The sequence below is a fragment of the Lynx rufus genome, unplaced genomic scaffold (assembly GCF_022079265.1).
Source record: "Lynx rufus isolate CCGP_SWC_20201006 ecotype Redwood Valley unplaced genomic scaffold, mLynRuf1.p SCAF_50, whole genome shotgun sequence".
NCBI lineage: Eukaryota > Metazoa > Chordata > Mammalia > Carnivora > Felidae > Lynx > Lynx rufus.
The window spans coordinates 591,260-618,380 of NW_025814868.1; the positions used below are offsets into that span (position 1 = coordinate 591,260).

Below are 27,121 nucleotides of genomic sequence, written 5' to 3' on the forward strand. Positions count from 1 at the left end.
CATGCACTACACCCGAAGGTTGGCCTCGCTGTGACAGCCCCCCACGGGCTGGGCTGGCTCCTGCTTCTGGACCCATCCCCAGCCACGGTGAGGCCTTTGCACCTGACCCTTCTGCCTGGCGCTCGCCCCAGTTCTCAGGGCCACCTCATCCCTTCGAGCTTATCTCAGTCTGGATCGACTCGTTTATTTACTCTGTGTGTTCGCGCGCTCTAAACTTAGGTTCCGGAGAAGCAGGGCCAGGCCTGCTCCCTCTCGCCACGCCAACCGGCGGCGGGGTCCCCGGATACCGTGCAGTGAACAAGTGGCACGTGGACACAGAGGTGAGTTCGGAGTCCACACGACCCCGCAGGGGTGCAGCCACCAGGCCCAGGCCGCTCGGCTCCGCAGTTGAGCGCGGGCCGGACTCGCCCACCTCACTGGCCTGGCTGCGCGGGAATACCGCGGGTCCCCACAGTCCCCGCGGCCAGGAACCAACCGGCAGCCAGCCGGCCGCGTGCGTCGGCACAGAAAGCGCGCCTGCACTTCCGGTAGTGGTGCACCATGGGACTTGGAGTCCTCCCACGGCGACGGCCACGTCCGCCGCACAGAGATGTGTGGCGGGAGTCGCGGCCGCGCTGCAAGCTCGCTCGCCCCGCCATCCCAAGAAGGTCGGAGGACACTCGTCCCCGCGTGGTACAGGAAGGCGGCCCTGGAGCTGCCCTTCGCCTTTGCTGCCGCGGGACTGTACGAAGCGAGGCCTCTCCGCCTCCGCCGCCTGGGCGCCGTGTGACGTCACTCGGAGGCGCCCTCGCGGCGCGGCACGCGGATCCCGGGGGCTTCTGGGTACCGGATTACCCCCGCCCCCCGCGCCTGCGACTTCCTTTCCGTCCCTGACGCCGCCGAGGTCGCACGCGTGAGGCTAGTCCGCCGCCGAGTGAGTGGGCGGCGGGGCCAGGGCGCGGGCAGTGGGGGCCGTGGGGGTCCCGGGGAGGGGCGGGCAGGCGCCGGCCGGGTCTTGGAGGGGGCCGGGGCGGACGGCCTCCGAGTCACGCCGCCGCCGTCTCCTCCCGCCTCAGCATGCGCTACGTCGCCTCCTATCTGCTGGCCGCCCTCGGGGGCAATGCCTCCCCCAGTGCCAAGGACATCAAGAAGATTCTGGACAGCGTGGGCATCGAGGCGGACGACGACCGGCTCAACAAGGTAGCCGCCCCGCAGCCCCCGGTTGGCCCGACGCTGTGCATATGGAGGCCTGTGGCCTCGGCGGCGCGGGTTTCACCCTTGAGAAAGCGCGGCTTGGTGTGCTCGGGGTGGGCGTGGGGCTGCTGCGACCCCAAAGAAGGGACAGTGAGGCGGGGGGGGGGAGGGCCGTGAGGCGGACTCCAGCCTGGTTCCGGGGACCCGAGATGGAAGTTACAGCGCAGTTTAAAACGTCCAAGTGACTTTGTGTTAGAGAAGTGGAAAGGGCAGGGCGCGTTTTAATGACGTTGTCTTTCATCCGCCTCACTAACAACGTTCGGGCGTGTGGCTAGGATAAACCGAGATGCTGTGCGATTCTTGCTCGGGAAATGCCGGGAGTGGTCCGGTTCCCGCTAGCGGCAGGCTTAGATTAGAGAACGCACGTGCGGGCCGTAAGGGTTGGGCTGGACAGGGCAGGGCTCGAGGCTCGGGGGCGTTTTCTCTGTGCTCCTTGGTTCCAGGAGGTGAAGTCAGGGTGTGGGGCGCAGTAGTGAGCCTCTGGTAACTGCTGGTTGTGGTTCTAGGTCATCAGTGAGCTGAACGGAAAAAACATCGAAGACGTCATTGCCCAGGGTGAGATTGTGTGCTGGGGGGTTTTGTTCTCGTGGTCCATCCTAATCCCTGCCGGTCAGCCTGTGGCCTGCCAGGTTTCGCTTGTGGACCAGAGCACTCGAGAAGCCTCACCCAGAGAAGTGAGCAGGCTTCAGTGGGCTTGTGCCGGGGATGCTTCTAGACATTCTGCGTGGGAGGGCAGCAGAGGGTGCTGGTGCTGTCACCCGGCCGGCTGCCCACCCCACCTGCAGGGTTCGGAACTGGGTATCATTTCCATCTTTAAATATATTTTTTAACGTTTGTTTATTTTTTAAGAGAACGTGAGAGGGAGAGGGAGACAGAGGATCTGTGCGCTGTCGGCACAGAGCCCGATGTGTCACGAACTGTAAAATCATGACCTGAGCCGAAGCCGGATTAACTGACTAAGCCACCCAGACAGCCGGGAATTGGGGTTTTATGAACAGATCTCACCATGTGTTCTCAGGGGGTTGGGAGCACCGACTGGGTGTGGGAGAGACCACAGGTCCCTGCCCCTCTTTGCCGGGCAGATGGTTTTCTGGTGGCATGAGGCTGCAGCTGATGGAATTGTTTGGAAGTGGTGCTGTTGGGACGGTGGTTCTATCCCTGTGTGTGTACTTCATGGGGCACAGCCAGCTCGGCAAACAGCTGGGGATGAGGATCTGGACCCAGGTAGCTGACTTAGTCCTGTCCCGGATGTAAATGCATTTGTCCAGCTTCCTTTGGGGTGGGTGCGGTCACCCAGGGGTGTTTTGGGGGGGGGGGGGCAGGGAGGGATTCCTAGACAGTTTCCAGACAGGACGTTGTAGGGGGCTGGGGTGCGTGTATGTGGCAGAGGCAGAGCCGCTTGTGTGGGAGGACAGAGAAGCTTGTGACGCTGGCACTTGGTGATGTCTCCCTATATCGGGCAGACTGTCTTGTCCACCCCCGAGGGGCCTTCAGGCGAGCACCTGCTCTGATCTCCTCTGCCCTGACTTCCATAGGTATTGGCAAGCTGGCCAGTGTGCCTGCTGGTGGGGCGGTGGCCGTCTCTGCTGCCCCAGGATCTGCAGCTCCCGCTGCTGGTTCCACCCCAGCTGCAGGTAAGTGGAGGCTGGGGCAGGGTCTCTGCTGGGAGTCTGGCATGCGCTGTGGGCCTTGCTCACTGTGCCCTTCCTCCCCACAGCAGAGGAGAAGAAAGACGAGAAGAAGGAAGAATCAGAGGAGTCGGATGATGACATGGGATTTGGCTTGTTTGATTAGAGTCCTGCTCTCCTGCAAATAAAACCCTTTTTACGTATTTTTTGAGCGACCTGTGAGTGTTTTGTAAGAGTGCGGCCTTGGCACAGGGCAGGTGTGGGGGAAGAGGGGGTCCCACGGTGGGTGGGCAGGCCTTCATTCCAGGAGAAACCCAAGCCCTTCCTGGTGACGTGAGGAACTGGGGATCTGGTGCAGGGATGGGTACCTGGGATGGGGGGGCACCTCCTATGGATCTAGGGTGCGCCAATCCTTGAGTAGGCTCTGGAGGGGACGTAAGCCTTCTTGGGCACAGTCCTGACTCCTGAGGACTGCCGGGGCCTCCCAGGAAGTGAAGCCTTCAGGGGACACACAGGAACACTTCAAAGGCAGCAGTGGGTGGTCTGCAGTGCTCTCAGGGGGCTCTGGCTGGTGGAGGCCAGCAGTTGCCCCAAGACTGGTGGCATTTTTCAGTTACACACGAGAAAGAGGTGTGGTGGTGCGTGTGCGATCTGTAGGTTTCCCTGTGGAGTCCGGGCTCCAGTTCATGTTCAAGCTCCACTTTTAATCTCGGCACCTCGGGGCGGTCACGTTCCTGCTCTGAGGCTTGGTTACCACAGCTATCTGACGGTCTGGCCAGATGAGGAAGGGGCTCGTAGGCAGTGATGTTGGGCCATGTGCCCCCTAAGTCCAGGGGCAGGCCTGCCCGTGCCCATCCAGCCACCATCCTGGCCCTGCAGTGGTTTATAGTCTCCTGGGCCTCAGGTCCTCTGCCCACCAATGCCAGACCACTCAGTAGACACTCTGATTCTCCCTCTGATGGCTCTGGGTCAGCACCGGGCTGTACTGTGTGTGCATCTCATGCCAGGCTACAGCTCTGACGTCCTCGTGGGTTGTTCTGCAGGGAACAGGTAAGGAAGGAGCATAAAAGGAACGTCTGGGGGTGGAGGGCCTCTCTCAGGGAGGGAGGATGAGGCCTGTGGGACAGGAGTGTGTATGGGGTGGATGTAAGAAAGAAGGCCTGAGGCCCTCCTGGTTACCCAGAGGAGTGGGGACTAGCGTGGGACTCGGGTTTGGGGGAGGAGGTAGAACCCGCTCCTGTGGTCGGTGGGACACGGGCCACGAGGCATCACCGCACGTGTTCCAGCAGCATGTGCTGCAAGGGGCAAGGAGGGTGGGGTTGTGGATGCCCCAGGTTCCCTGGAGGAGGGGGCCTAAAGTCCGTGGGCAGACCTTAGACCGGGAAGAGAAGGGTCCTGTGTGGGATTGGAAGCATGACACCCGCTTGGCAGAATGATTACACAGCAGGTCAGTACTTACACGCTCGGGTCCCGTACCTCTGCTTGAGTAAAACCACCTTTTAGGGGCGCCTGGGTGGCTCAGATGGTTGAGGGTCCTCTTGATTTCAGCTCCGATCATGATCTCACAGTTCCTGGGATCCAGCCCCACATCTTGGGATTCTTCCCCTGCCTTCTTCCCCACGTGCTCACATGTGCCCTCTCTCAAAATATTTTTTTTATGTGATTACACAGCAAACACCAGGGTTTTCATCCACACTGGGAGGGAGGGGGGCCACCTCCCACCCCCAGCCAGGGTTCCTGGAAGTGCTGCTATGTTCCTGGCTCCAGAGCAGACAGTCCCAGGGGCCTGGAGAGAGGGATGTGTATCCCAAACAGTGCAACTCTGATGTGGAAATGGGGGCAGAGGTCTCCCGGCACTGGGGCAGGGCCACCCTTCAAGGCCCCACAGTCCCTCAGAAGCAGGAAGGGCCTGGACCCTGGCTTGTCCTTGGAGCAGGTCCCTGGCTCAGCCTGCACCTCTTGGTGGTCACCCTGCTGAACCCCCTGGGCTTTCCAGGCCAGCTTTGGGGTGTGCTTCATCCCCCACTGTACCATACCTCCTGCCCCCTGCCGCTTCCAGCAGCTTCCGCAAGGTCTCGGTCAGAAGGGGCCTTGATCATCCTGATGGGGCCATAGTCTCTGCACTGTACATCCGTCCAAGGCACTTGGGGGTTGGGGTCCCCATGTGCAAGAGAAGGTCAATTGGTCTAAGTCAAATTCAGTTAAATATCTCCTGTTTTCCTCTCTCCCAGTACCCGGGTCTGGGCTCCCCTCCCCACCCCTTTGTGCATGCTGTCCCGCAGCCTAGGCAGTCCTGTGCCCTCCACCCCCGGTCCCCCATCAGTCCTCATTTTGAGCTTATGTAAACAATGTCTCCCCCCACCCCTCAAATAGAGCTGGGTCTGGACTGACCCTGCTCCACTGCTCTATCCTGTGCAGTCCCTCTGTCAGACACACCGTTGGTGCCAAGTATGGGTGGCTGAGAGCACAGAGGCTGAGGGATGGACAGCATGACCCAGATGGTCCCGTCCTGGGGAAGCCCTGCTCTGGCTTCTCAGCCTGGGCCTGAAGGGGGTGGGGGGTGCAGTCCTGAGCCGCAGCCCAGACCTCCATAGCCCCGGCACCGGCTTCTGCCTAGGGCGTGGGTGTTCCTGAGGAGGCAGAGGCATCCCACCACCCCAGCACAGACCAGCCCCTTGTCTGGAAGGTGGGGTGAGGTGCAGGGCTGGCTCCTGGATCCAAGCCAGACTATGCCTGCCCTACACTCCAGGAGAAAAATGCGGAAGGGTGTGAGGGTGACATCACAGGAGTGCTCCACCTGCTGGGGCAATTAGCGGGGGGGGGGGGGGGGTAGGGGAGGGCCTGACTCTTACCCACGTAGAACCCTGGTTAGCTCCTAGCTATGGAGGGGCCGCCCCCGCGGGCGGCTAGGGCCTGGGCTTCAGGTTGGGGTCTGTAGCACAGTGTTAGCTCTGGGAATTGTGTGTGATTCGCCTCCAGCCCTAGATACTTATGAGTCAGTCTGTGGATGAGCCCTGGGGTCCTTGCCCTGGGGCGAGCTCCTCAGTGTCCCGAGTGGGTGTTGTAGGTGGGCCCCTCAGGAGCGAGGCGGTGACTGCCCCTCGCAAGTCTCCGGATTTGTACGAGGCTCTCGGGCCCCCAGACTCCGCGCGCCCCAGGCCTGCGCTCCCCCTCCCTACACCCCTGGGCCACTGTGTGTTCCCTCCAGCTTCCCCGCGAGGCCGGGCACTGGGTCTCGGGCCCGGGGGCGGGGCCCCAAGGCCCCCGGAGGGCGCGGCCGTTCCCCGCGCGCTCCGATTGGGCGGCGCGTGCTGGCCCCGCCCCCGCCCGCCCCCCCTAAAAACACCGCCTCCGCCACCGCCTGGCACAGCGTCTCCGCCTCCGCAGGCGGGGACCCGAGCTAGAGCGACCGCGGGCCCGGCCCGGCCCGGCCCCGGAACGAGCGGGAGCGCGCGGCGCGCAGCGAGCCCCGGAGCCCGGAGGGCCGCAGCGATGTTCCCCAAGGAAGCGACGTGGAACATCTCGTTCGCGGGCTGCGGCTTCCTGGGCGTCTACCACATCGGCGTGGCCTCCTGCCTCCGCGAGCACGCGCCCTTCCTGGTGGCCAACGCCACGCACATCTACGGCGCCTCGGCCGGGGCGCTCACCGCCACGGCGCTGGTCACCGGCGCCTGCCTGGGTGAGGGGGCGGGGCGGGGATCCGGCGAGGGGGCGGGACAGGGGGCCTGCCTGAACGAGGGGGCCGGACAGGGGTCCTGCCAGGTAAGCGGGCGGGACAGGGGGCCTGCCTGGGTGAGGGGACGGGGCCGGGATCCGGCAGGGGTCCTGCCGGGGTGAGCGGAGGCCGGGCGGATGTTCTTCCAGAGGGTAGAGCGTCCCCCGCCCCGCCCCGGCCCGTCCGCTCCGGAAAGCTGGCAGGGGCGCGGGTCGGGTGGGGAGGGGTCTTTTGCCCGCGCCCAGGACCCGGGTGGAAGGTCCGAGCTCGGGCGCCGGCCCGGGGGCGGGGCCTGGTTTGTTTTGCATCGAGGTGCCCAGGGATTGGGGTGGGGCCACGCGCGCCTCTGGGGCCGAGGCTCTGGCCTTTCAGGGCGCAAAGGCTGGAGGACGGACAGGTGCAGCAAAAGGTATTTCATTGGAAAGAGAAAGTAACTCGTGGGCGGGACCGTGAGAGGCGGGGGAGGGGCCTCACTACCCCGGTAGCCCGGCAGTGGCCCAGGTCACTGTGTCCTGGGGCTACGCTGTTCCTGGGGCCCTGTATGGGGTGGCCTCTGAAGAGTATTTGGGTACCGTAGCCTGGTGCCTCCCAGGGCATCTGGAGGAGGAACTTGGCCGGTAGGGCCTGGGCAAGGCAAACTCTTCCCCACCCTCTCCCTCTTTGCCCACCGGCCACCGTGGGGCTGGGTTCCCAGGTGTGGCCAACCCACTCTCCTGGGGTGAGGGGTGCTTCCGGGCCCTCCAGCCTCTCCAGCGGTAGTGCAGAGGTGGGTGTGCACCGGGACGGCCTTCTCTACTCACAGGCACTTCAGCGCGTCAAGTGCTGTTTACAGCACACTGAGTACTTCAGGAGTCCTGGGAAAGGTGCCCAGCCCCCCAGCTACTAGGGCAGCCAGGGTGACAGAAGGCTCAACAGGTCCTTGAATGCCCTGCCCAGCAGGAGCCGGTTCGGGGTTCTCCACTGCCCCCTTCCAGTGACCTTTGCCCTGAGGGGCTGGGGTAGAAGGAGCACAGCTCCGCATCCTTGGGACCTGGGGGCCCTGCCCCTCCCTCTCTGGAAGCCTTCCAGCCAGTGTCTGTCATACCTGCGTGCTGGCCTCAGGCCACACCTGACTTACTGCTGTGGAGGTGGCTCCCAGGACACCCCCTCTTACCCCCAAGGAGCCTCTTTTTCAGGAGCGGTCTTGGGCAGCTACAGTCTCCACAGCATGGCGGGCTCTGTCCAAGAAGAGTGTTGGGGGCGCTTTCTCAGGGGCAGCGGGACCCCACTCTTTCCAATCCCATGCCCACAGGCCTGTGCTGGACTCCCTGGGTCTGGCCAAGTGTGTGAAGGCTAAGGCTGGTCAGGGTTGAACCTCTGCCTCCCCCCCACCCCCCCTTCACAGGCTGGGGGCCACGCCAGGTCAGGCCCAGTGACTCATGGATCAGGGCAAGCAGTTGGGAAATACTGGGCAGAGGGAAGGCCTTGGCCCCAGCTGTCTGCCCTCCAGGGGTGGTAGCCTACCTCTGTCTCTCTGGGGGCAGGAAGCAAGAGTCCCCGTCATGGGCCAGGCCTCGTGATGGATACTGGGAGTTCTCCAGGGTAGATGGCGGTGCCGTGGCTGTGCGTGCTGTGGCTCTGGGCGTGGAACCATGGGGTGGTGGCAAGCCCTGACTGTTGGCCCTGCTCACCCAGGCGAGGCAGGTGCCAACATCATCGAGGTGTCTAAGGAGGCCCGGAAGCGGTTCCTGGGTCCGCTGCACCCCTCCTTCAACCTGGTAAAGACCATCCGTGGCTGCCTGCTGAAGACCCTGCCTGCTGACAGCCATGAGCGCGCCAGCGGGCGTCTGGGCATCTCCCTGACCCGCGTCTCTGATGGCGAGAACGTCATTATATCCCACTTCGGCTCCAAGGACGAGCTCATCCAGGTGGGCCGTGGTGGGCCGCATCCCGCATCGGGCACCGTAGGAGCTCAGGGTCCCTGCTCACCACGCCCTCTCTGTCCCTGCCCCACAGGCCAACGTCTGCAGTACCTTCATCCCTGTGTACTGCGGCCTCATCCCTCCGGCCCTCCAGGGCGTAGTGAGTATCCCCGGGGCCCCTTTCCTGGGCGACCAGAGTTGTTCCCTGGGCAGGCGGTGGGACGAGGCAGTGGGGAGGAGGAAGGGCAGCGGTGCCTCCCCCCAACCCCCCCCCCAGCCTGTTGCCTCACTTCCACGTTACTCAAGAGCCAGGCGGGCCCCCTGGAGATGCATACTTCCTGTGGCTGTCTCTGCCCCTCCCCCAAGGTCTGGCCATCTGTTCCGCAGCCCGTGGCCAGTGCCCAGTGGGTGAAAGGCTCGAAGGAAATAGCCACGGGGTGGGGCCCGAGGTGGCCCAGTGGGTTAGCCAGCTCGGTCCTCGGGCCTCTCCCTGTGTGGCCGTGTGTCCCGCAGCGCTATGTCGATGGCGGCATCTCGGACAACCTGCCGCTCTACGAGCTCAAGAACACCATCACCGTGTCCCCCTTTTCGGGAGAGAGTGACATCTGCCCACAGGACAGCTCCACCAACATCCACGAGCTCCGGTTCACCAACACCAGCATCCAGTTCAACCTGCGCAATCTCTACCGCCTGTCCAAGGCCCTGTTCCCGCCCGAGCCCACGGTGAGCCCTTCGCCGGGGGGCCCCCGCTGAGCCCGTCCCGGCCCAATGCCAGGGGAGCGAGCTGCCGGAAGGCCTCCCCTGAGGGACCAGGCAGAGGTGGGCGCTGCACACACTCTCCATTGAGGCCCCCCATCCAGCAGCCCGGATCCCCGTCACCTTGGCGGAAGGAAGGGGCTGTGGGGGCTCCAGAGGGCGGAGCAGGGCACCCCGGCTCTCTCCCGGTGCCTCCCCGCTCCTATTCATCGTCCCCCTGCCTTAGGTGCTGCGGGAGATGTGCAAGCAGGGTTACAGGGACGGGCTGCGTTTTCTGAGGCGCAACGGTGCGTGGGTGCCCCCTGGAGCAGGGTGGGCGGGCGTGGTGGCTCCTGCCTTTGCCCCTGCTCCCGTGCTGATCACCTGTCTGGGGGGTCCCCACCCAGGCCTCCTGAACAGGCCCAACCCCCTGCTGGCGCTGCCCCCGTCCCGCCCCCGTGCCCCCGAGGATGAGGATGTGGAGGAGGCCCGGGGGGCCACAGAGAGCGCCCCAGCGGAGGGCCCCTTGCAGCCACCCCTGGAGGACCACATCCTGGAACATCTGCCCGCGAGGCTCAATGAGGGTGTGTGCAGCTGGCGTGGGGGAAGGGGGTCCCCGGCCGGTGGGGAGCAGGGGAGCGGGGAGGGCCTGGCTTCCCCGGCTGCTGGTCAGCGTCCCTCCTGCGCCCACCCCCAGCCCTGCTGGAGGCCTGCATAGAGCCCAAGGACCTGCTGACCGCCTTCTCCAACATGCTGCCTGTGCGTCTGGCCACAGCCATGATGGTGCCCTACACTCTGCCGCTGGAGAGCGCCGTGTCCTTCACCATCCGGTGAGGGGAGTAGGGGGCTTGGGCGGGGACCGTGGGGGACCCGACTTCGTCATCCGTGAGTGGTGGACACCGTGGGGAGGAGGCCGCTGGCGGGGGGATGCGGCAGAGATGCCGGGTCGGGGGTCCCAGAAGCTGGGGCGCAGGCCGGGGTGGGGTGGGCGTGGGGGAGGGGGAGGAGCCATGGGCCCCTAGGCCACGCCTCCCGTCTCCGCCCAGCTTGCTGGAGTGGCTGCCTGACGTCCCCGAGGACATCCGGTGGATGAAGGAGCAGACAGGCAGCATCTGCCAGTACCTGGTGATGCGTGCCAAGAGGAAGCTGGGAAGCCACCTGCCCTCCAGGTGAGCCCCCCTCACTGTTGTGTCTCCCCCAGGCCTGAAGCCCCAGGGGCCGCCTCTAAAGCCCTCCCGCCCTCCATCCCTCCCCACCTGCAGGCTGTCGGAGCAGGTGGAGCTGCGCCGCGCCCAGTCACTGCCGTCTGTGCAGCTGTCCTGTGCCACCTACAGCGAGGCACTGCCCACCTGGATGCGCACCAGCCTCTCGCTAGGGGACGCGCTGGCCAAGTGGGAGGAGTGCCAGCGCCAGCTGCTCCTGGGCCTTTTCTGCACTAACGTGGCCTTCCCACCCGATGCCCTGCGCATGCGCGCCCCCGCCAGTCCTGCCCCTGCGCCTCCACAGCTCCCACCCGGCTCGCCCCCTTGCTGAGTGTTCCCCCCACCCCACCCTGCTCCGCCCTTCCCCAGCCCCCTGGGGTCCCGGTGCTGAGGGCTGGGTCCCCCAGCTTCCCTGCCCCGTGAGGTGGGGGCCCCGGGGCGGGCTGAGATCCCCCCTCCTGGGCCTCTCTCCATGACCACCGCAGGAGTCAGGACAAGGGGCCCCTCACAGCTGCTAGAAGGGGACTTGCCGTCGACCCCTCCACCGACCACTCTGTTGCTGCGCTGAAGAAAGAGGGGTAGCGAGTACCCCTCCCCTCACCTGTGCCTTTATCTCCCCCTCAGGCCCTGCCCCAGGGCTGGGGAGGAGGGCTGGGCTGCACCACCCCCCACCCCCCACCCCCAGCCCAGCCCAGCGTCCCCCAGTCCGTGCAGTATTACTCCCTAGAGCTTTGCACCTGCGCCTCCCTCATTCGGCAAGTTTTGCCAGAGAAGAACGTTTGTGAAGAATTATTTATTTTCGCCAAAGCAGATGTAATAAATGCCACAGCTCGGCCCCGCCTCTCTCACTGCGTGTGACTCCCGGGCCACAGGGGCCCTACTGTCCTCCAGCCTGGCATTCCGGGCCTGAGGCCTTCCCCTAAAGGCCCTGGTGGGCCCGGGTTCTAGCCCACTTCTCCGCCTGGGACTGCTGTGTTTGCCTCACTTTGCCCGGAGGTGTGCTGCCCGACCCTTGGGCACAGCTTTCCAAGGGCCAGCGGAAATGCCGGGACCAAGATCCTCACTAAATAAAAACTGAGAAATGCTTACCAAAGGTGGTGTCCGCATCTCCACTCCATGGTGACACAGGTGGCGTGGGGCTGACCTCAGGCTGGGAGGGCGAGGTTCCCAAGCTGAGGCCTGGGGACCTGGGAGCCACGGGGCCTGCCCCACTGTGGGCGTGTGGCACAAGGCTCTTCGCAGGGCGCTGGGCCTCCCCTTATCAAGGCAAACCTCACCGGCCAGTGCACACACATTCTCCATCGCGTGTCCCCCTCCCACCACACCCCTATGACCCCTGCAGATATGTAGGTCGGGTCTGGAACGTCAGGGAGGGTGAGGTCTGACCCAGAGGAGGCTGGACCTTGTTCTGTGGGACATGGTCTCCTGAAGGCGTCCTCTGCCCTGGCCAGTCTGAGGGGGTGCAGCCAGCCCTTCCTGGTGACCAAAAAGGGCCCGTGGGGGAGGGGCACTGGAGCAGAGCCGGGTGGTTGGCTGGCTGTCCGGAGCTCTTGGGCGCTGGCAGGCCCCGGCCAACAATAACGGTAGGGACTGCACGACTGGGAGAGCCGGCCGGGCAGGTCCCCGGGTGCCGGGAGCCGCCCCCCGCTCGCTCTCCAGTTCCCGTCCCGTCCCGTAGGCCCAACCTGTTCTAGTTCAGCAGGATCCCAGGCCCCTGCAGGAGCAGAGGCCTCCAGACCCCCGACCACCTCCCAGGTGGGTTCAGGGGCTGGGCTGGGGCTGGGGCTGGGGCGGGGGCGCCTTCGGCAAGAGATTGGGGTCTCTCCCCCGGCAGGAAGGTCACGTGCGAGTCCCGCCCAGCTCCGTCTCCCAGCTCGCCCGCAAGGGGAACCCGAGTCAAGGCTGTGCCCCAAAAGGACAGCTTGGGGGCAGGCCACCGTGGGCGGGGGTGGGGGCTCCTTTGCGCCCCCACCCCACTTGTACACGCCTTACGCCGAGGCAGCGGATGCACGCACCATTTTGTAATATATTCCCCGCTAATTGTTGAACCACGGGAAAGACCACAACTGGGGAGGCATAGGCAGAGTGCCCGCCCCCACTCCTGGCGATGACCGTTGAAAATACCTTGCTCTGCCTCCTGCCCGGCTTGGTCCTGCACACGCTTTTTGGCGCCTTAAATCGGGATCCTCGGGACAGCCCCACCCTCCTCGCCTCGGCCCTGCTCAGGAGGGGTCCCCAAGCCACCGGGGTCAGCTCCGCCCCGACGTGAACTCAGCTCTGCCGGGACAGACGCGGGGGGCGGCACGCGGGGGCCGGGCAAGGAGTAGGCGGCCGGGGCCGCGCGGAGAGGCGGGGACACGGCGACAGTGGCGGCGGCGGCGGCTCCGCCCGGGGCCGCCCACGCCGGGGTCTCCGTTTCCCGCGGGGCAGCAGCAGCCGCTCCGCGCCCGCGCCCCCCGCGCGCCGCCGCCTTCCCGGAGGAGCCGCGGGGCCTCGCGGCAGGTGCGGCGGCGCAGCTCGCAGGTAGGCGCCTCGCGGGTCCCGCCGCCGCGCCCCACCCTGCGGTCGCCGAGGGACGCGCCGACCCTCCGGTGCCCTGGGGGGCCGAGCGGCGGTGGGCGCGGCGGTTGGCGGGACCCGGCCGGCCAGTGGGCCCCGCTCCCCCGGGCCCGGCGCCGCGCAGCTTCCGGCTGGGATGGACCTCTGGCCCCGGGGAGCCCGCGGGCCGCCGGTGGGGGTGGCGCTCCCGCAGGGGTGAGGCGACGGCGTGCGGGGAGAGACGACTCCGGTCCCCCGACCGCCTCCTCCCGCCCTTCCTCACACCTGCCCCCTTTGGACACTGCGCCCTCCTGCCGCTCCTGGAGTATGGGCGCGGAGGGAAAATTAGGGTCCCGGACGGAGGGGAGAGGACCCCAGAATCCCCCAGGCTGGGGGTTAGCTTTGGGAAATCGGGGCCTGGGCGCCCGGGGGGACCACAGGTGGGTCTGATTAGGGGGCGGAGCGCCATGCGGGGGGGGGGAGCTGAGGAGGTTGCAGCGACCCGGAGGGGGCAAGTCTGGCGGAGCAGAAGGGCCTCGTGCCAGGGGGAGGGCCATCAAGCCTAGAATCTGGCGCGTTCCCGACAAGGCCAGTGGAAGTCACCGGTGCTCCAGGCTGAGACCCTGCACCCGCACCCCTTGGGGCCCGGAGGGAGGGGCGGCGGCAGAAGGGCAGGAGCAGACGCCGCCTGCCGGCCGCCCGGAGGCCGAGGGCGCTGAGGCCCAGACTCGGGGGCTAGGACCCTGCGGGGACTGTCTGAACGCTCCAGCTGGCCCGGCCCGGTCAGCCAGGTCTCCAGGTGCCCACCTTCAGGGCCTGCTCAGCTCCTCCCCTCGCTGGCCAGTCCGTCACCCAAGCTCTCTCCCCTCAGCGGCCCCGGAGCCCCTACCTCCTTATTTTGCATCACAAGTTTCTCCTGTAGCTGCCTCCCCACCCTCACCACTCCCCACCACCCCACGGCGGTTGCCCCTCCCCCAGGTCTCTCCTGAACCGGCTCCCCCCCCCCCAGGCAGCCTCCACAGGCCCTGAGCCTGCCCCACCCCACCCACGACACCCCTGTCTGCAGCACGGTTCTGCCCCCAGCTACCTTCCTCTCTGGACCTCTGTGGAGCCTTCTCTCGCCTTCCCACCTGGTGGAAGGAGGCCCCGCTGCTCACTCCGGGACCCCAGCACCCCAGCTTAGCCCTCACCCACAGCCTCTCTGCCGTCCCTTCTCCCTTCTCATTTCTGCTTAGGCCCTGACTCTTCCTTGGCTTTTGCAGCACGTGATGGCCGAGACCCCCACTCCCATGGCCAGGCCCGGGAAGCCCGGGGCCGGGGAGGACCGGCAGGAGGAGGGAGAGGAAGAAGGGGGCTCCAGGAGGCCACAGGCAGAGACGCTGGAGCAGGCCCAGGAGCTGTTTCTGCTGTGTGACAAAGACGCCAAGGGCTTCCTCACACGGCATGACCTGCAGGTGAATCCCCAGTCCCAAGAGGCTGCCCAGCCGGGGGCGACCTTGGCTACTCAGCCCTGCCACCCTTGCCTGGCTAGGGCCTGCAGAACGACGTGCCCCTCACACCGGAGCAGCTAGAGGCTGTGTTCGAGAGCCTGGATCAGGCCGGCACCGGCTTCCTCACCGCTTGGGAGTTCTGCCTCGGCCTGGGTGAGCGGAGCCCCCCTGCCCCGCCCCACCCCGCTGCCCAGAGACCCTCCGGTGGCACATGTGGCTCTGGAGCCCACAGCAGACACAGATGGCAGCCTGTGACTCTCCGTCGTGTCCCTGCGGAACACACACTGGTGTCAGTGCACACAGGCCCCCGAGGAAGCCCCCCCACCGCCAGGCGATGTATGGAGCTGCCCCTCCTGCTACCCGACCCCCTCCCATCCGTGCCAAACCCAGGTGGGGCCGGGTGCCAGGCTTGCCCCGTTCTGGCCCGGCTGTCACCTCCCATTCCTAAGCCACGAGTCTGACCAGGATAAGGAAAGAAAAACAGGAAACTGGGCTCAGAATAAGGACAGGATGTGTGTGTGTGTGTGTGTGTGTGTGTGTGTGTGTGGTGGGGGGTGGTGAGTGGCGGCTGAGCCAGGGTGCTAACCTACAGCTTTGATAATCTTACCTTCCCATGCCCACAGGGAAGTTTGTGGGGGTGGAGTCAGCCCAGAGCACACCGCCCTCCCAGGCTCCAGAGGAAACCTTCGAGTCGGGCTGGTCAGATGTGCAGGGCACTGGGGGCTCCCTGGAAGAAGAGGAGGAGGAGAGATTCCGGGAAGCGCTGGAGCAGCTGGGGGTGGCCCCAGTCCTGGGCGAGTGAGTTGGCGCTGACTCGGCCCCCAGTTCCCTCCTCTGCTGCCTCCCCCCCTGCATGCTGCCTGTCCACACTGCCCTCGTGTCTGTTCCAGGCCGGGGTCCCTAGGCTGGGACGGGCCCAGTCGTTCTCCGTCAGCTGTGACACCTGGGAGGGGCTGAGCGTGATTTCCCGCAAAATTTGCATTTCAGGAGGCGAACGCGGCTGGTCTATCCAGGGCTGCAGGTGTCTCCAGACGGCTTACCCTTAGGGATGGGGTCAGGGAGCCCCCGCTTCAGCCTCAGCCCCTGTCCTCCCCCTGCAGGCAGCGAGCGGTGCGGACATTCTGGACCCGATTGCAGCGCGAGCGACCCGAGCTGCTGGGCTCCTTCGAGGACGTTCTGGTGCGCGCGTCGGCCTGCCTGGAGGAGGCAGCCCGAGAGCGGGACGGCCTGGAGCAGGCGCTGCGGCGGTGAGGAGTGGGGCCTGGGCGGCTGGGCTCGGGAGGCGGTAGAGGCGAGACTGGGGTCTGTGGTGCCGGCGGGCTCAAACAGCAGTCCCCCCCCCCCCCGCCCTCCGTCCTCGAAGGCGGGAAAGCGAGCACCAGAGGGAGGTGCGGTGTCTGTACGAGGAGACGGAGCAGCAGCTTCGCGAGCAGCGCCAGCGTCTCCGGAGTCAGGTGGGCCCAAAGCCCCGCCCCCGCCCCGGCCCAATCCCAGACGCGCTAGTGTCATGGCCCCGCCCCCTCAAAAATTGGCTCCACCCGGCCCCTCCCCCGGCGCGTGCCCCTCCCCCGCCCGCCTGGGCTCAGGAGCTCCCCGCACATCCCAGGACCTCCCCCGGGAGGAGCGCACAGGCCTCCTGGAGCTGGAGCTGCAGGACCGCGAGCAGGAGCTGGAGCGGGCAGGCCTGCGGCAGCGGGAGGTGAGTGGCCCCCCACCCGCCCCTGCAGGGTTGGGGTGCTGACAGACCCAGCGCGGGGCCCTATCCCCGCCGTCACCCGTGCACTCTCTGGTACACTTGAGGTCCCGGTGCCTCAGTGTCCCCGACCCCGGAATTACTGGGAGTCAGGGGCAAGCGCAGCACCCCGAAGAAGAGGTGGAGGGGTCCTCCCCAGCTTGCACTGCCCCCCCCCCCCGCCCACATCCCGCAGCTGGAACAGCAGCTGCAGGCCCGGGCCAGCGAGCAGCTGGAGGTGCAGGCGCAGAACGCCCAGCTGTGGCTAGCCAACGAGGCGCTACGAACGCAGCTGGAGGGGACGCAGGAGCAGCTCCACAGGCTGGAGGGCGACTTGCGGAGCCGCCAGGAGCAAGCCCTACGGTGCCTGGGAAGCGGGGGGGGGGGGGGGGGAGGTGGACCATCAGGGGCGGGCCCGGGGAGGGGCTGCGGCCGGCGGGCGAGGCGGGGCGGGAATAGCTTTGGGGGCTCGGGTCCGGGCCACTCCCATCCCCATCCCCATCCCCCGTCCCGGCCCAGCCCTCAGGGTCTGCGTGGGTCAGGGTCGTGGGGCGCGCGGAGGAGCCTCCCGGCAGCCAGGTCACCACCTCTCTCTTGCAGAGATGTGGTCGCTGTGTCGAGGAACATGCAAAAGGAGAAGCTCAGCCTCCTGCGGCAACTGGGACTCCTCAGGTGCGGTCAGGCGCAGGCCGGAGGGGAGGGGCCGCACACAGTTTAGCTCTCAAACGTTCCCGACCACGGCCTCATCCTATTGGGAGGCAGTCCGTCCTCATGTCTGTCCCCCATCCCTCGGGGGCATCCGCAGCCAGGCACCCCGTCTGAGGGACAGCAGAGCCCGCGTTCCCCCCTTGCCCCAGGAATGCTGCCTCTCAGAGCCCTTGGACTCCCCTTCCCCAGGGAGCTGAATGCGAGGCTACGGGATGAGAGGGATGCCTGTGAGGCCAAGCGGTTAGCCAGCGGTCGAAGGAAAGCTCTGGCCATGGCTCGCATGCCGGGCCCCACCTGCTGCTGTTGCTGCTGCTGCAGCTGGGCTCGCCCCCCAAGATGTGGCTCTGGCCACCTTCCCAGTGCCCGCTGACCATCCCCCAGAGACTCACTGGGCATTCCTCGGAGAGGCCACCCCTCGAAGGCGAGGCGTCATGGCCCATCCAGCATTCGGGCTCTGCTCAGGGCACTGCAGGCCTGCCTGCATGCAGACATGAAGGAACTACCCAGGGAGTGGTGGCGCGGTCGGAGTCTCACGTGCCCCCCTGCGGGGCCTCATCCTGTCCCATCCCATCAAATCCATCTCTGACCAGCAGAAAAACTCCCTCCTCCTAATAAAGTCCATTGACTGCACTGTGACCTTCTCAGCCTATGTGTATGTGCGTCACAGCATTTCCCTGGTACGCACACGAGGTATCCATGGTACTCTCTGGACAGTACGTGTGGCACATGTCCTGAGGTGCTGGGGTTGTGGATGTTCCTGCCTGTCTCTGGTCATGCCTTCAAGCCCTCACTGTCCATTCAAGCTGAAGCCCCGTGGGGCCCTCTGTGGGAACCAGGGGACCGAGGCCCATTGTCTGGGCCCGCTCCCGGCCCCAGTTGACAATCCCCTCCCCATACCCGTCCTCACACAGCCCCAGGTGGACCAGCTCAGCCCACTGGAGTTGAGCCAGTCCTGAGTGGGACCTCCTGGGGCAGTCCTGCCGCCACTTCCCGTGCCTGTCCCTCCTCCACCCCCCCCAACCACCCCACCCCGCCCTGCCGCCTCCCTGGAAGTGGGGAGCTGCTGGCCAGACCGTGAACCATGGGCAAGGAGCTGGGGACCACTATCCATGGAGAGCTTCCTAATGACTGCAGAATCTGACCCACCCTGCCTGGGTCTGGGAATGAGCCTGGTGGGTTGGGAGTCCCCTCCCCTTCCTTACTCCCACTGCGGGTTTCCCAACCCAGCAGGTCAGAGGCTCGGCCCTGTCTACCCCACCCCTTTCGACCCCTCCCAGGACCAATGCCTTCCAGACTGGACTGTCCCTGGCAGGGACCCCAGGCCTCCACTCCAGGCTGTCCTCCATACTGCACCTAGAGCAACCGCACTCCTGTATCTGACCGCACCCCCAGACCCTACCCCACCAAGCCAGCATCTGTTCCGCCGGCCCTGCAAGCCTCCGGGCGTCCCTGCGTTGTGGGGAGAACGGGCCTGGGCCTGGGCCTGGAGGAGGGCCTGCTGGCCTGGCCGCCGCCTCCACCGCCCCCAGCCCAGCTCCTCGGCCTCCCGAGGGCGTGAGCCCGGGCTGGGCTGCGGACGCCCCCGGGTGCAGCACGCCCGCCTCCGCAGTCGCGGGCGGACCCCAGCGCCCGCACCGGCGGGCGTCCCCGCCGCCCGCCCTCGCGGAGCACTGCCGAGACCTGCCCTGTGTCTGCCGCCGGGGGCGGGGCCTGCAGGCCGGGGGCGGGGCGCGTCTCACTCCCGGGCCCGCGACCCGCCGCGCAGTCTCCGCGCTCCGAGCCGCCGCCCCCACCCCTCCCCGCGCCCGGACTCCGACGCGTGGCCGGTGAGTGCGCCGCCTGGCTGGGCGGGCCGGGAGGGGCCGAGTGTCCCGGGACCCTGCGCGGCCCGGCCCCGGAGGCCCGGCTGCGGGCGCCGGGAGGCCTGGTCCCGCCGGCCGGCAGCAGTCCCCTCCCGGCCCTTTCCGGAGCGGGACGGAGTGGGCGCCCGGGGCCGGGCGCCTCCTGGGCCTTCGCACAGGCCTGGCGGCCCCTACGACCCCACCCGAGCATCCTAGTCATTGTCTCTGGACACCGGTGCCCGTCCCTCCGCCGGGGTGCGGGTGGGCGCGCCGCGGGCTCGCGCGGGCGGGGACTCCTCCTCGGGCCTGGCTGGCGCCGAGTGCGGGACTGCCCTGCTTGGGGCGTGGGCCGCGGGCCGCGGCGGGCCCGGCTGAGTTGCAGGGGCCAGGGCGGGGCGGCTCGGTCCCGGGCCGCGGGGACTATTTCTGGCCGGCGCCTTCCCAGGGGGCTCACATCCGCCAGGCACTCCCGGAAAGAGGGGCCCCTCCTCCGCCCGCCGCCCGCGCGTGGGGGCCGGACCTGTGTCGGGAGAATCAGCCTCCTCGGAAGGCTGGGACCTCACCACGGGCCCAGGGGCAGCCTGCGGGCACGTGAGGCTCCCGTAAGCCCAGCTCCAACCGAGGGGTCTGCGTCTGGTTTTGTTTTGCTTTTCCCTTCCGAGGCCGAAGGGACCGCTGCTTGGTGGGCTCAGGGACGGTGGCGGGTCTGGCAGGAAGGCCCCGGGGCGGGGTGCTTGGAGAAGGCGGGTGGTCCCTCCCCGGGATCCTACTGTGCAGAAATGTTTTCCGCCCTGCCCCGCCCAAGCACAGACCAAAATACCGGGCCTGGCCTCTCCCCTCCCTGCCCGCTCTGGAAACCCAGCTGGTCAGAGCCACTGCCAGGGGCGGCTGCAAGGACGGGTGCCGGGCCCTTGCTGATCCAGCGTGGGCCAGACCGGTGACCTGCCCCTGCCCTCCCAGTGGAGCCTCCTAGGGAACTTCCGTCCACCTGTCTCAGAGAGGATCCGTCCTCACTAGCCAACCAGGTGAGCGCGGGGTGGGGCAGGTGAAAGTTCGGCTCTGAGTGGTGCTGTGTAGTCTGGAAACGTAGCCTGGGGCACTCAGCTGCCACCTGCGCCCCGGGGCCCTCTCCCCCCACCCCAGTGCGGACACCCCACAGGAGAGCAGGGAAGGGGGCCCTGGGGTGCCACTCGGGAGCTCCTGTAGCTTCACATCTTGCTGGGGCTGGTGGGACCGCCCCCTTTCCAGCAGAGAGGACCAGCAGAGGAAGTACCCCCAGGTCTGGGGGATGGGTTTCTGCGGGCTCCGCATGCCCAGAACCGCCTGTTCTCACCCTGGTGGGGAGGAAGGCAGGCCTGGCTTTTAACAGACACCTGAGGGGCTTCCCTGAGGCCGTGGGGCTGGTAAGGGGCAGGTCCGTCCATCTGTGAGTGGCCTCCTCCTCCCCCCAGCAGCCGGTAGGTGCCTGCCAGCCTGCCGGCCTGTGATGTGGAGCCCCGGGAATGCTGTGTGTGTGTGGGGAGGCGGGTGGGGCCTGCGTGAGCTCACCCTGAGGTACCTGCTGGGGCTTCTGACCCTGGCTGCCAGCAGGGGTGAGTCAGCCGGTGACGGTTGGAATCCTTCATGGCCCCCTGGTGCCCTGGGCTCTGGTCAGGGGAGCCAGGCCCTTCGGCCTTCAGCTTGGCTGCGGGCACTAGACATCCGCCCTGGCTGCGGTGGGGGGTGGGGGGTGGGGGGTGGGAAGGGGGCTCCCGAACTGCCCCTCCAGGAAGCGTCCAGGTTCTCACGGATGCGTTGCCAGGACCTTCACTCGGGGCCAGTGGTGGGCTTGGCTTCAGCCAGGGGCTGGCCTGGGTGCCTGTGTCCCCTCCTACTGACCTCCCCTGGCCTCTCGGCCCCAGGATGGGGGAGTTCAACGAGAAGACCACGTGTGGCACCGTCTGCCTCAAGTACCTGCTCTTCGTCTTCAACTGCTGCTTCTGGGTGAGGAGTGGGCACCCCCTCCCGCTGGCCTCCGCCGCTCCCATTCCTGGTCCTTAAGGGGAACCCTGGCCTGGGGGCGGGCGTGCCGACCAGTGTGCGCTGCCCACAGCTGGCTGGTCTGGCCGTCATGGCGGTGGGCATCTGGACGCTGGCCCTCAAGAGTGACTACATCAGCTTGCTGGCCTCGGGCACCTACCTGGCCACAGCCTACATCCTGGTGGTGGCTGGCGTTGTTGTCATGGTGACCGGCGTTCTGGGCTGCTGCGCTACCTTCAAGGAACGGCGGAACCTGCTGCGCCTGGTTAGCAGGGCACCGGGCTGCTGGGGGCGGGGGGGGGGGGCTCTGGGGCCCCGGTGAGAAAGGGAATGGTGGGGGTCAAATGTGACGCCGCAGGACAGCCTCTGCGGTGCTCACCTGTGCCAGGGGTGGGGGGCATCCCTGCATCCCAGCTCGGCCAGCCGAGGGGAACTGTCAGGGAGTGCCAGCACCCACCCACTGCCATGAGCCCTCTGTGGCCACTTGGGATCTGAGGTTGGGGGCTCTGCTCTGTCGTGCCTGGGCGCCAGGAGTCCTCACGGGACAGGGGTGTCTGCGCCCAGCCCCAGCTAACCGTCCCCACCCCCTTCCCCCCGCCCCCCAGTACTTCATCCTTCTCCTCCTCATCTTTCTGCTGGAGGTCATCGCTGGCATCCTGGCCTACATCTACTACCAGCAGGTGAGGGGCCTAGACAGGCCACACGGGGACGCACACACGCGGGGACACAGACACACACGCGGAAACGTGCCCGTGCAAGGTCACAGATGGGCACGTGTGAGACAGGCACACATGCTTGGAAGGACACACGCTCCCCCCTCCCCCATGTTCCAGAGGCCCCTGGGGGGGGAGGGGCTCACAGTGCGGATGGACAACTTGCCTGTAGCGCCCAACAGGCCCACTTGGGGCTCATGCAGGGAGGAAAGTGTCCATGGGACCTGGAGCTCCCTCCCTGTCCTCAACCCTGTCCACGGCCACCTGGGACACTTGTCCAGCCCAGCCCAGCCCAGCCCCTCCCCAGCCAGCATCTGGCCCTAGCTCTGCTTGGAGACCCTCCCCCCACCTCCCCCCGGTCTGTCCCTGCCTCCACGTGCCCCAGCTTGGAGGGTCTTGGATTGTTCTGCTGAAGCTGTCCCCTCACCCCCAGCTGAACACAGAGCTCAAGGAACACCTGAAGGACACCATGACCAGGCGGTACCACCAGCCAGGACACGAGGGTGTGACCAGTGCGGTGGACAAGCTGCAGCAGGAGGTATGTGGGCACCACGGGGGTGGGTGTGCACACCCCTGCGGGCCCCCCCCGGGCCCCTGAGGGAGTCCCTGCCCCAGGGGCTCAGCCCAGGCCGCGTTGCCGCTGCAGTTCCGCTGCTGTGGCAGCAACAACTCCCACGACTGGAGGGACAGCGAGTGGATCCGCTCCGGCCAGGCGGGTGGCCGCGTGGTTCCCGACAGCTGCTGCAAGACTGTGGTGACCGGCTGCGGGCGGCGGGACCACGCCTCCAACATCTACAAGGTGGAGGTAGGTGCCTGGGCTCCCTGGTGAAGGGCTGGGGAGCCGCGGCAGCCCCGGGTGCCGGGGGCCCACCCGAGGGGCCGGACTCGCCCACCTTTGGCACCTTACCCCTCCCCCGCCAGGGCGGCTGCATCACCAAGCTGGAGACCTTCATCCAGGAGCACCTGAGGATCATCGGGGCAGTGGGCGTTGGCATCGCCTGTGTGCAGGTTCGGGGGGGCCCCCACGGGTGCAGGGGACGCGGGCGGCTGGTGGCCGGGCCCTGCTCACCCCGGCTCCGTGCCGCAGCTCTTCGGCATGATCTTCACGTGCTGCCTGTGCAAGAGCCTGAAGCTGGAGCACTACTGACCCTGCCGGGCGCCCCGCGAGTGCCGCAGCTTCGCCGCCTGACTACTGAGCTGACGCTACTGATGGCCCCAGGGCCAGAGTCCCAGGACGCTGCTCCGTACCCTCTCCCCGCTCTGCCAGGGAGGTGGCGTTCTCACGTGTGCACCCCCGTGCCGCCACCGTGACCTCTGGGGACCCCCTCCCTCAGAGGGAGCTTCGAGTGCCTTTCTCTCCAGACCAGAGGGCTGAGGCGGGGCCCTCCGGCTGCGGGGAGGGAGGAATACTCTGCCTGGTGTGGGCACACTGGGTTCTGACAGTCAAGTCCCTCTCTGCTCCTCCTGTGGGGCTGGGGCCCTGGGGGGGGGTGGGGGGGGCCACCCCCCATGCCTGTGCTCCGCCAGAGGGGCTGGTTTGGGGTGAACTGGGCAGAAAGGGGCTGGCCCCCCCAGGGTGCTCCTAGACCCCTGGACACACCTCTGCATGGTGGTCAGGGCACCGCCGGGTGGGGGCAGCCGCAGGCAAAGAGTCCCAGATGCACCTGCCGCTGGGTTGCCTACCGCCACCCCTCCCACCCCCCAGCCCTGCTCAGGAAAGCCAAGCGAGCCCGGTCCTGTCCTGCAGGTCCTGTATCTGCCCTCCCAGTCAGGCCTCTGCTGCCCGAGCCCCTGCTTGGATTCCCCACCACTCCCCCCACTGAAAGGCCACAAGCTCACTTGTTCACGATCACCTCCCCTTGGCAGAAGCAGGGGGTTGTGGGTTCACTCACTGCTGTATCACAAATGCCTAGAACTGCTGCTGCCATGTGACAGGCACTCAATAAAAGTTTGTGGACTGAGTGGGCTTACTCCGTGAGCGACAGACCTGGTTCTGGTCCTCAGGGCCTTCTCCCCAACAAGGGGGACAGAACCCAGTCCCACAAGGGGCCAGGAGGGCGCATCCCGGTGGTCCCAGGCAGCCACGTGGGAGCCAAGGACTGATGGGACTCCAGGGCCGAGAGGCCAATGGCAGACAGCTGAGCACAGGCTGCTTGCAGAGCCTTGCCGGTTCTGGGACGGAAGAACGGTGGTGTGGCCAGAGCCTCATAGAGGCGACAGAGGCCTCGAACGCTGGTTTCTAAACCCCCTTCTGGCTCACGTAGGGATTAGGAAAGGGGGTGTGGGCTCAGGAATGAGGAAGGAGCCCTGAGCTTTGGCAGGACGTGAACTGGCAACAGAAGCCAAGGCTTAGGCCGTCTCCCCTGGGCAGACCCTACCTTCCTGCCACAGGTGTGTTTACTGGTTCTCAGAGGACCCCATGTCAGACATCTGGGCAGTGGGGCTGGCCCTGAAGAAGGTGCCAGAGAAAGTTGCCTCTGTTTCTCTTAACCACAGGCTCCTGCCTTCTGCCTGCCGGAGGGCACCAGGGTTTGCCGACTCCCGTCCAGGGTGATGGCTGCGGGCTCGAAGCCTCAGCCTGAGCTGGAACAGGACGGAAGTCCCCGGAAGACAGCTGTTCGGTGGGGCCACAGGATTAAATGCTAGTGCCCAGGGCCCTGGGAGCTTGACCGGCTCTGACACCCAGCAGAGCCTCCTAGGCCCACCCTCAAGCTGCTGTGAGGGTCTCAAGGGTGGCAGTGGAGGCTGGGCCCTCCCCCAGCAGGAACATGGCCAAGGGAAGGAGCCTGCTGGGCTTGGCTGGTGCCTAGAAGCTTCTGGCAGTAAGACCTTCTGGATGGGCAACTGAGACACAGCAGGCACTCTATTCAGGGCCCAGGAAATCTGGTTGTTGAGATCCTGGGAGGGGTTTTGGGGAATTTCTGTGCTAGGTCTAAGGAGCACCCAGAACATGGGGGTGGGGATGCCAGCGTCCCCTGGCCCCCTAACCCAAGTGCTGTTGGCCGTCTGAGACTCTGTTGGGCTGTGAGAGCCCACACTCCAGGAACCCCCACCCCCAGGCTGAATGGCTGTCATTTGAATGGCTCTTCCTCCCCCTGGGCAGTGAGGGCCATGTCCATCCCTAAGCAGCTTCAGGCATGAGACAAGGGAGTCCCACAAAAACCAGGCCAACCGTTAGGACATTCTTGTTGTTCTGCAAAGACCTTTACTGGACGGTTCCTTCCAGACTGGAAGACACACACCCGCAGGCAATGCACGGGCATGCTCCAGGCTATCCACGCCTCACAGGGAGGAACTCTGGGCAAGACTCTGCCGGCCCCTGGTGAGCACAGCGGGCGGGTGGGCTCCAGGGCCCTCACTTCTCCAGAGGCGCATAATTGAGCAGCTTCTCGATCAGGTCCACGTGGGCCAGCAGCATGCGACGGCAGCAGTAGCGCTTCAGGCCAAGTGCATCCAGAGCGTCCCTGTGGGCAAGGACAGCAGGCCGTGCTCCGTTCATCCAGGCACTTCCGGGCAGATGGCGGGCCCTGCCCAGGCTCGGGCAAGCCACACTCGGCTGCCGTGGGATGGTTCCAGCTCGGCTCCACAAGTCAGGGAGGGAGACTCCAGGAGCACCGCCCCACCCCCCGTCTCTGTCTCATTTGTCAAGCCAGTTAGAGTTGTCAGTTTTGCCAGGGACTGAGCCCCAGCCACCCTGAACACTGCTCCGGAGGTGGCAGGTTGGGACAGAGCAGGCCAGGTTGGGAGGTCCCTGACGGTGGTATGCTTGCAAGGGGGTCCTGTGCAGGCTACCAGCCACTCACTCACACTCTGGACATTGGAACAGACTCATTAGTACCCGGCATGAGCACTCAGCCCATCCCGGGCCTCCGCATTCGTCCCAAACATTCGAACCCCAGGCCCCAGGGGGTTTGAATGTGGTCAGGACAGGGGACTGTCCACACAGGAGCCAAGAGTCAGACTGTAGTGGCAACAGGGATTCAGACAATATTGTGGTGGTAACTGCAGTGTTAAGGAGCAAAGCCAGAAAAGAGCCCCCGCCGCCCAGCACAGCGTGACACACATGGCTATGTGGCCAGGAAGCTTGTTCTATATCCCCAAGGGGCAAATGGTTTTGCCAAGACACGGGGGTGGGTCTAATGGCAGAGAGAGGAGAGAGAGCAGGAGGACAGGGAGGAAGCTGACGACTTAGGTGCCATGACTTGCCAGGGGATACTTAGAAGTCCCCAAGATACCGGCGGCTTGATACCCAACTCCCCTCCTCTCCCCAAACTGCAAGGAGGGGGTGGGGGTGGGGGCGGTGGCAAGGCTCCAGTGAGAACACATCAGTGGAGCAGGGTTGGGAGAGAGCCTAGGGAATGAAAGCTCCCGAAGAGTCACCTATGTTGATACAAATGCCCGCTCCCACCCCGCCAGGACCCGGGACCCCGTCCCGCAGTTCCCTCGCCCCCGCGCCTAGCAGCAGCCCAGCCGCAGACCGGGACCCCTGACCTCGTCCTCCGCCCCTTGTCCGCACGCGTCACAGATCGGGACCCCCTCGACCCCAGAGCCCCACCCCCCGCCCTTCAGTCCCGCAGGCCGGGACCCCTCGACCCCCGTTCCCCACGCCCCCACCCGGCCCGGCGCCTCACCCCTCGGTGTACTCGGCCTGCAGCAGCCCCAGGTAGGCCTCCCACTTGTTGCCGACGATCTTTCCGCAGGTGAAGCAGCGCACGGGTATGATCATGGCGGCGGCAGCTCAGCGCTCGCTCGGTCTGATCTCGCCGCGCTTCCGCCGCGGAGCCAGCCCCGCTTAGGGCGCGTCCATCGCCGGGGGGGAGCCCAGCCCCGCCCCCAGCCGCCCCCCAGCCCGCCCCGCCGGCCCCGGTGCCGTCGGCGTCCGCTTCCCCCCGTGCCGAGTTCCATTCGCGTGGACCGGGGGTTCCGGGGCCCGCGCGGCCGCGGCAGGAGCAGGCGGACCCCCCCCGGCCTTCTCTTTGGTACATCCCGACCTACGGCGTCCCTAGAGGGCCCGAAAGGCCCCGACGGCGGCCGTTCGCCTTCCTCGTGTCCGCATGACTGACAGCTGCGCGGCGGGCGGACCGCGCGCAGGTACGGAGTCCGCGCGCGGGGCATGAGGCCAGGGTCCCGCCCCCCGCAGCCCCCCAGCCGGGTCCGGGAGCCGAGTTGAGCTGAACCCGCGCGGAGTTGGAGCCCCGATCCTAGCCGCAGCAACAAGTGGCGGGGCCGGGGGCGCGGCGACCCGCGCGGCGGGGGTGGGGTGGGGTGGGACACGGGGGGCAGAGAGGAGCCGGCCGGTGGCCGGCGGGGACCTGCCGCGGCGGGCGGACACGTACGGGCTTTCCCGCCGCCCCTCCCCGCCTGGAGCCGCTGCCCGCGCGCGCCCGGGGGTCTCTGTGGCAGAGTTTGGCGGTCCCATCCTCAGCCGTGGCCTGGCCCGCTCGTCCGCACCGTGTCGGTCCCGGCCCGTCAGTAGCCTGTAGCCCCGACGGCGGGAGGGCGCGGCGGACTCAGCGGCAGTTCCTCTCCCCCCAGCGCTGCAGCGATCCGCTTCGGCCCGCGTCCCCCCTCCCTTCCTCCCGAAGAAGGGTCTGGGGGTGGGGTGCGGAATGGGTCTGCACCCAACTTGGGCCAGGCAGTGCTGGGTAGCCTCTGATCTGGGGACG

The 27,121-nt window shown here is 66.6% G+C and overlaps 5 protein-coding genes, 1 long non-coding RNA gene and 1 other non-coding gene across 11 annotated transcripts; 5 read left to right on the forward strand and 2 right to left on the reverse strand.

The window, feature by feature from the left end:
* The first annotated feature begins 802 nt into the window (after positions 1-802).
* On the forward strand, positions 803-3,064 carry RPLP2 (ribosomal protein lateral stalk subunit P2). Of its 2 annotated transcripts, none has more exons than XM_047100614.1 (5): positions 803-913; positions 1,056-1,179; positions 1,740-1,788; positions 2,769-2,867; positions 2,954-3,064. In XM_047100614.1, exons 2-5 carry the CDS (start codon positions 1,057-1,059, stop codon positions 3,025-3,027), a joined length of 345 nt encoding a protein of 114 aa, XP_046956570.1. In that variant the 5' UTR covers positions 803-913; position 1,056; the 3' UTR covers positions 3,028-3,064. The 2 variants fall into 2 exon arrangements, with proteins under 2 accessions (XP_046956570.1, XP_046956569.1); XM_047100613.1 differs by having other exon boundaries at positions 804-913; positions 2,951-3,064.
* LOC124527570 (small nucleolar RNA SNORA52) lies at positions 1,821-1,954 on the forward strand. The gene has a single exon (XR_006965922.1). It is a non-coding gene; the product is annotated as a small nucleolar RNA SNORA52 (small nucleolar RNA).
* LOC124527546 (uncharacterized) lies at positions 2,992-6,170 on the reverse strand. Its single transcript, XR_006965915.1, has 2 exons — positions 4,898-6,170; positions 2,992-4,501 (listed from the first exon to the last, which is right to left on the reverse strand). It is a non-coding gene; the product is annotated as an uncharacterized LOC124527546 (long non-coding RNA).
* A 58-nt stretch (positions 6,171-6,228) lies between these two features.
* On the forward strand, positions 6,229-11,507 carry PNPLA2 (patatin like phospholipase domain containing 2). Its single transcript, XM_047100582.1, has 9 exons — positions 6,229-6,540; positions 8,251-8,483; positions 8,572-8,637; positions 8,991-9,200; positions 9,460-9,520; positions 9,620-9,796; positions 9,910-10,042; positions 10,259-10,381; positions 10,475-11,507. The coding sequence occupies exons 1-9, from the start codon at positions 6,354-6,356 to the stop codon at positions 10,743-10,745; spliced, it is 1,461 nt and encodes a 486-aa protein (XP_046956538.1). The 5' UTR covers positions 6,229-6,353; the 3' UTR covers positions 10,746-11,507.
* Positions 11,508-12,333: 826 nt separating this feature from the next.
* CRACR2B (calcium release activated channel regulator 2B) lies at positions 12,334-17,512 on the forward strand. The gene is made up of 10 exons (XM_047100581.1): positions 12,334-12,937; positions 14,215-14,406; positions 14,484-14,595; positions 15,066-15,240; positions 15,543-15,689; positions 15,806-15,896; positions 16,049-16,141; positions 16,371-16,537; positions 16,775-16,846; positions 17,072-17,512. Exons 2-10 carry the CDS (start codon positions 14,221-14,223, stop codon positions 17,250-17,252), a joined length of 1,224 nt encoding a protein of 407 aa, XP_046956537.1. The 5' UTR covers positions 12,334-12,937; positions 14,215-14,220; the 3' UTR covers positions 17,253-17,512.
* Positions 17,513-18,637: 1,125 nt separating this feature from the next.
* On the forward strand, positions 18,638-23,417 carry CD151 (CD151 molecule (Raph blood group)). 4 transcript variants are annotated; one of them, XM_047100621.1, is made up of 9 exons: positions 18,638-18,708; positions 19,534-19,748; positions 20,625-20,706; positions 20,816-21,007; positions 21,348-21,422; positions 21,889-21,993; positions 22,102-22,260; positions 22,377-22,463; positions 22,543-23,417. In XM_047100621.1, the coding sequence occupies exons 3-9, from the start codon at positions 20,626-20,628 to the stop codon at positions 22,600-22,602; spliced, it is 759 nt and encodes a 252-aa protein (XP_046956577.1). In that variant the 5' UTR covers positions 18,638-18,708; positions 19,534-19,748; position 20,625; the 3' UTR covers positions 22,603-23,417. The 4 variants fall into 4 exon arrangements, with proteins under 4 accessions (XP_046956577.1, XP_046956575.1, XP_046956576.1 ...); XM_047100619.1 differs by having other exon boundaries at positions 18,646-18,708; positions 19,529-19,748; XM_047100620.1 differs by lacking the exon at positions 18,638-18,708 and adding an exon at positions 19,167-19,325.
* Positions 23,418-24,637: 1,220 nt separating this feature from the next.
* POLR2L (RNA polymerase II, I and III subunit L) lies at positions 24,638-26,234 on the reverse strand. The gene is made up of 2 exons (XM_047100596.1): positions 26,087-26,234; positions 24,638-24,919 (listed from the first exon to the last, which is right to left on the reverse strand). Exons 1-2 carry the CDS (start codon positions 26,179-26,181, stop codon positions 24,811-24,813), a joined length of 204 nt encoding a protein of 67 aa, XP_046956552.1. The 5' UTR covers positions 26,182-26,234; the 3' UTR covers positions 24,638-24,810.
* Between the last annotated feature and the right edge of the window lie 887 nt (positions 26,235-27,121).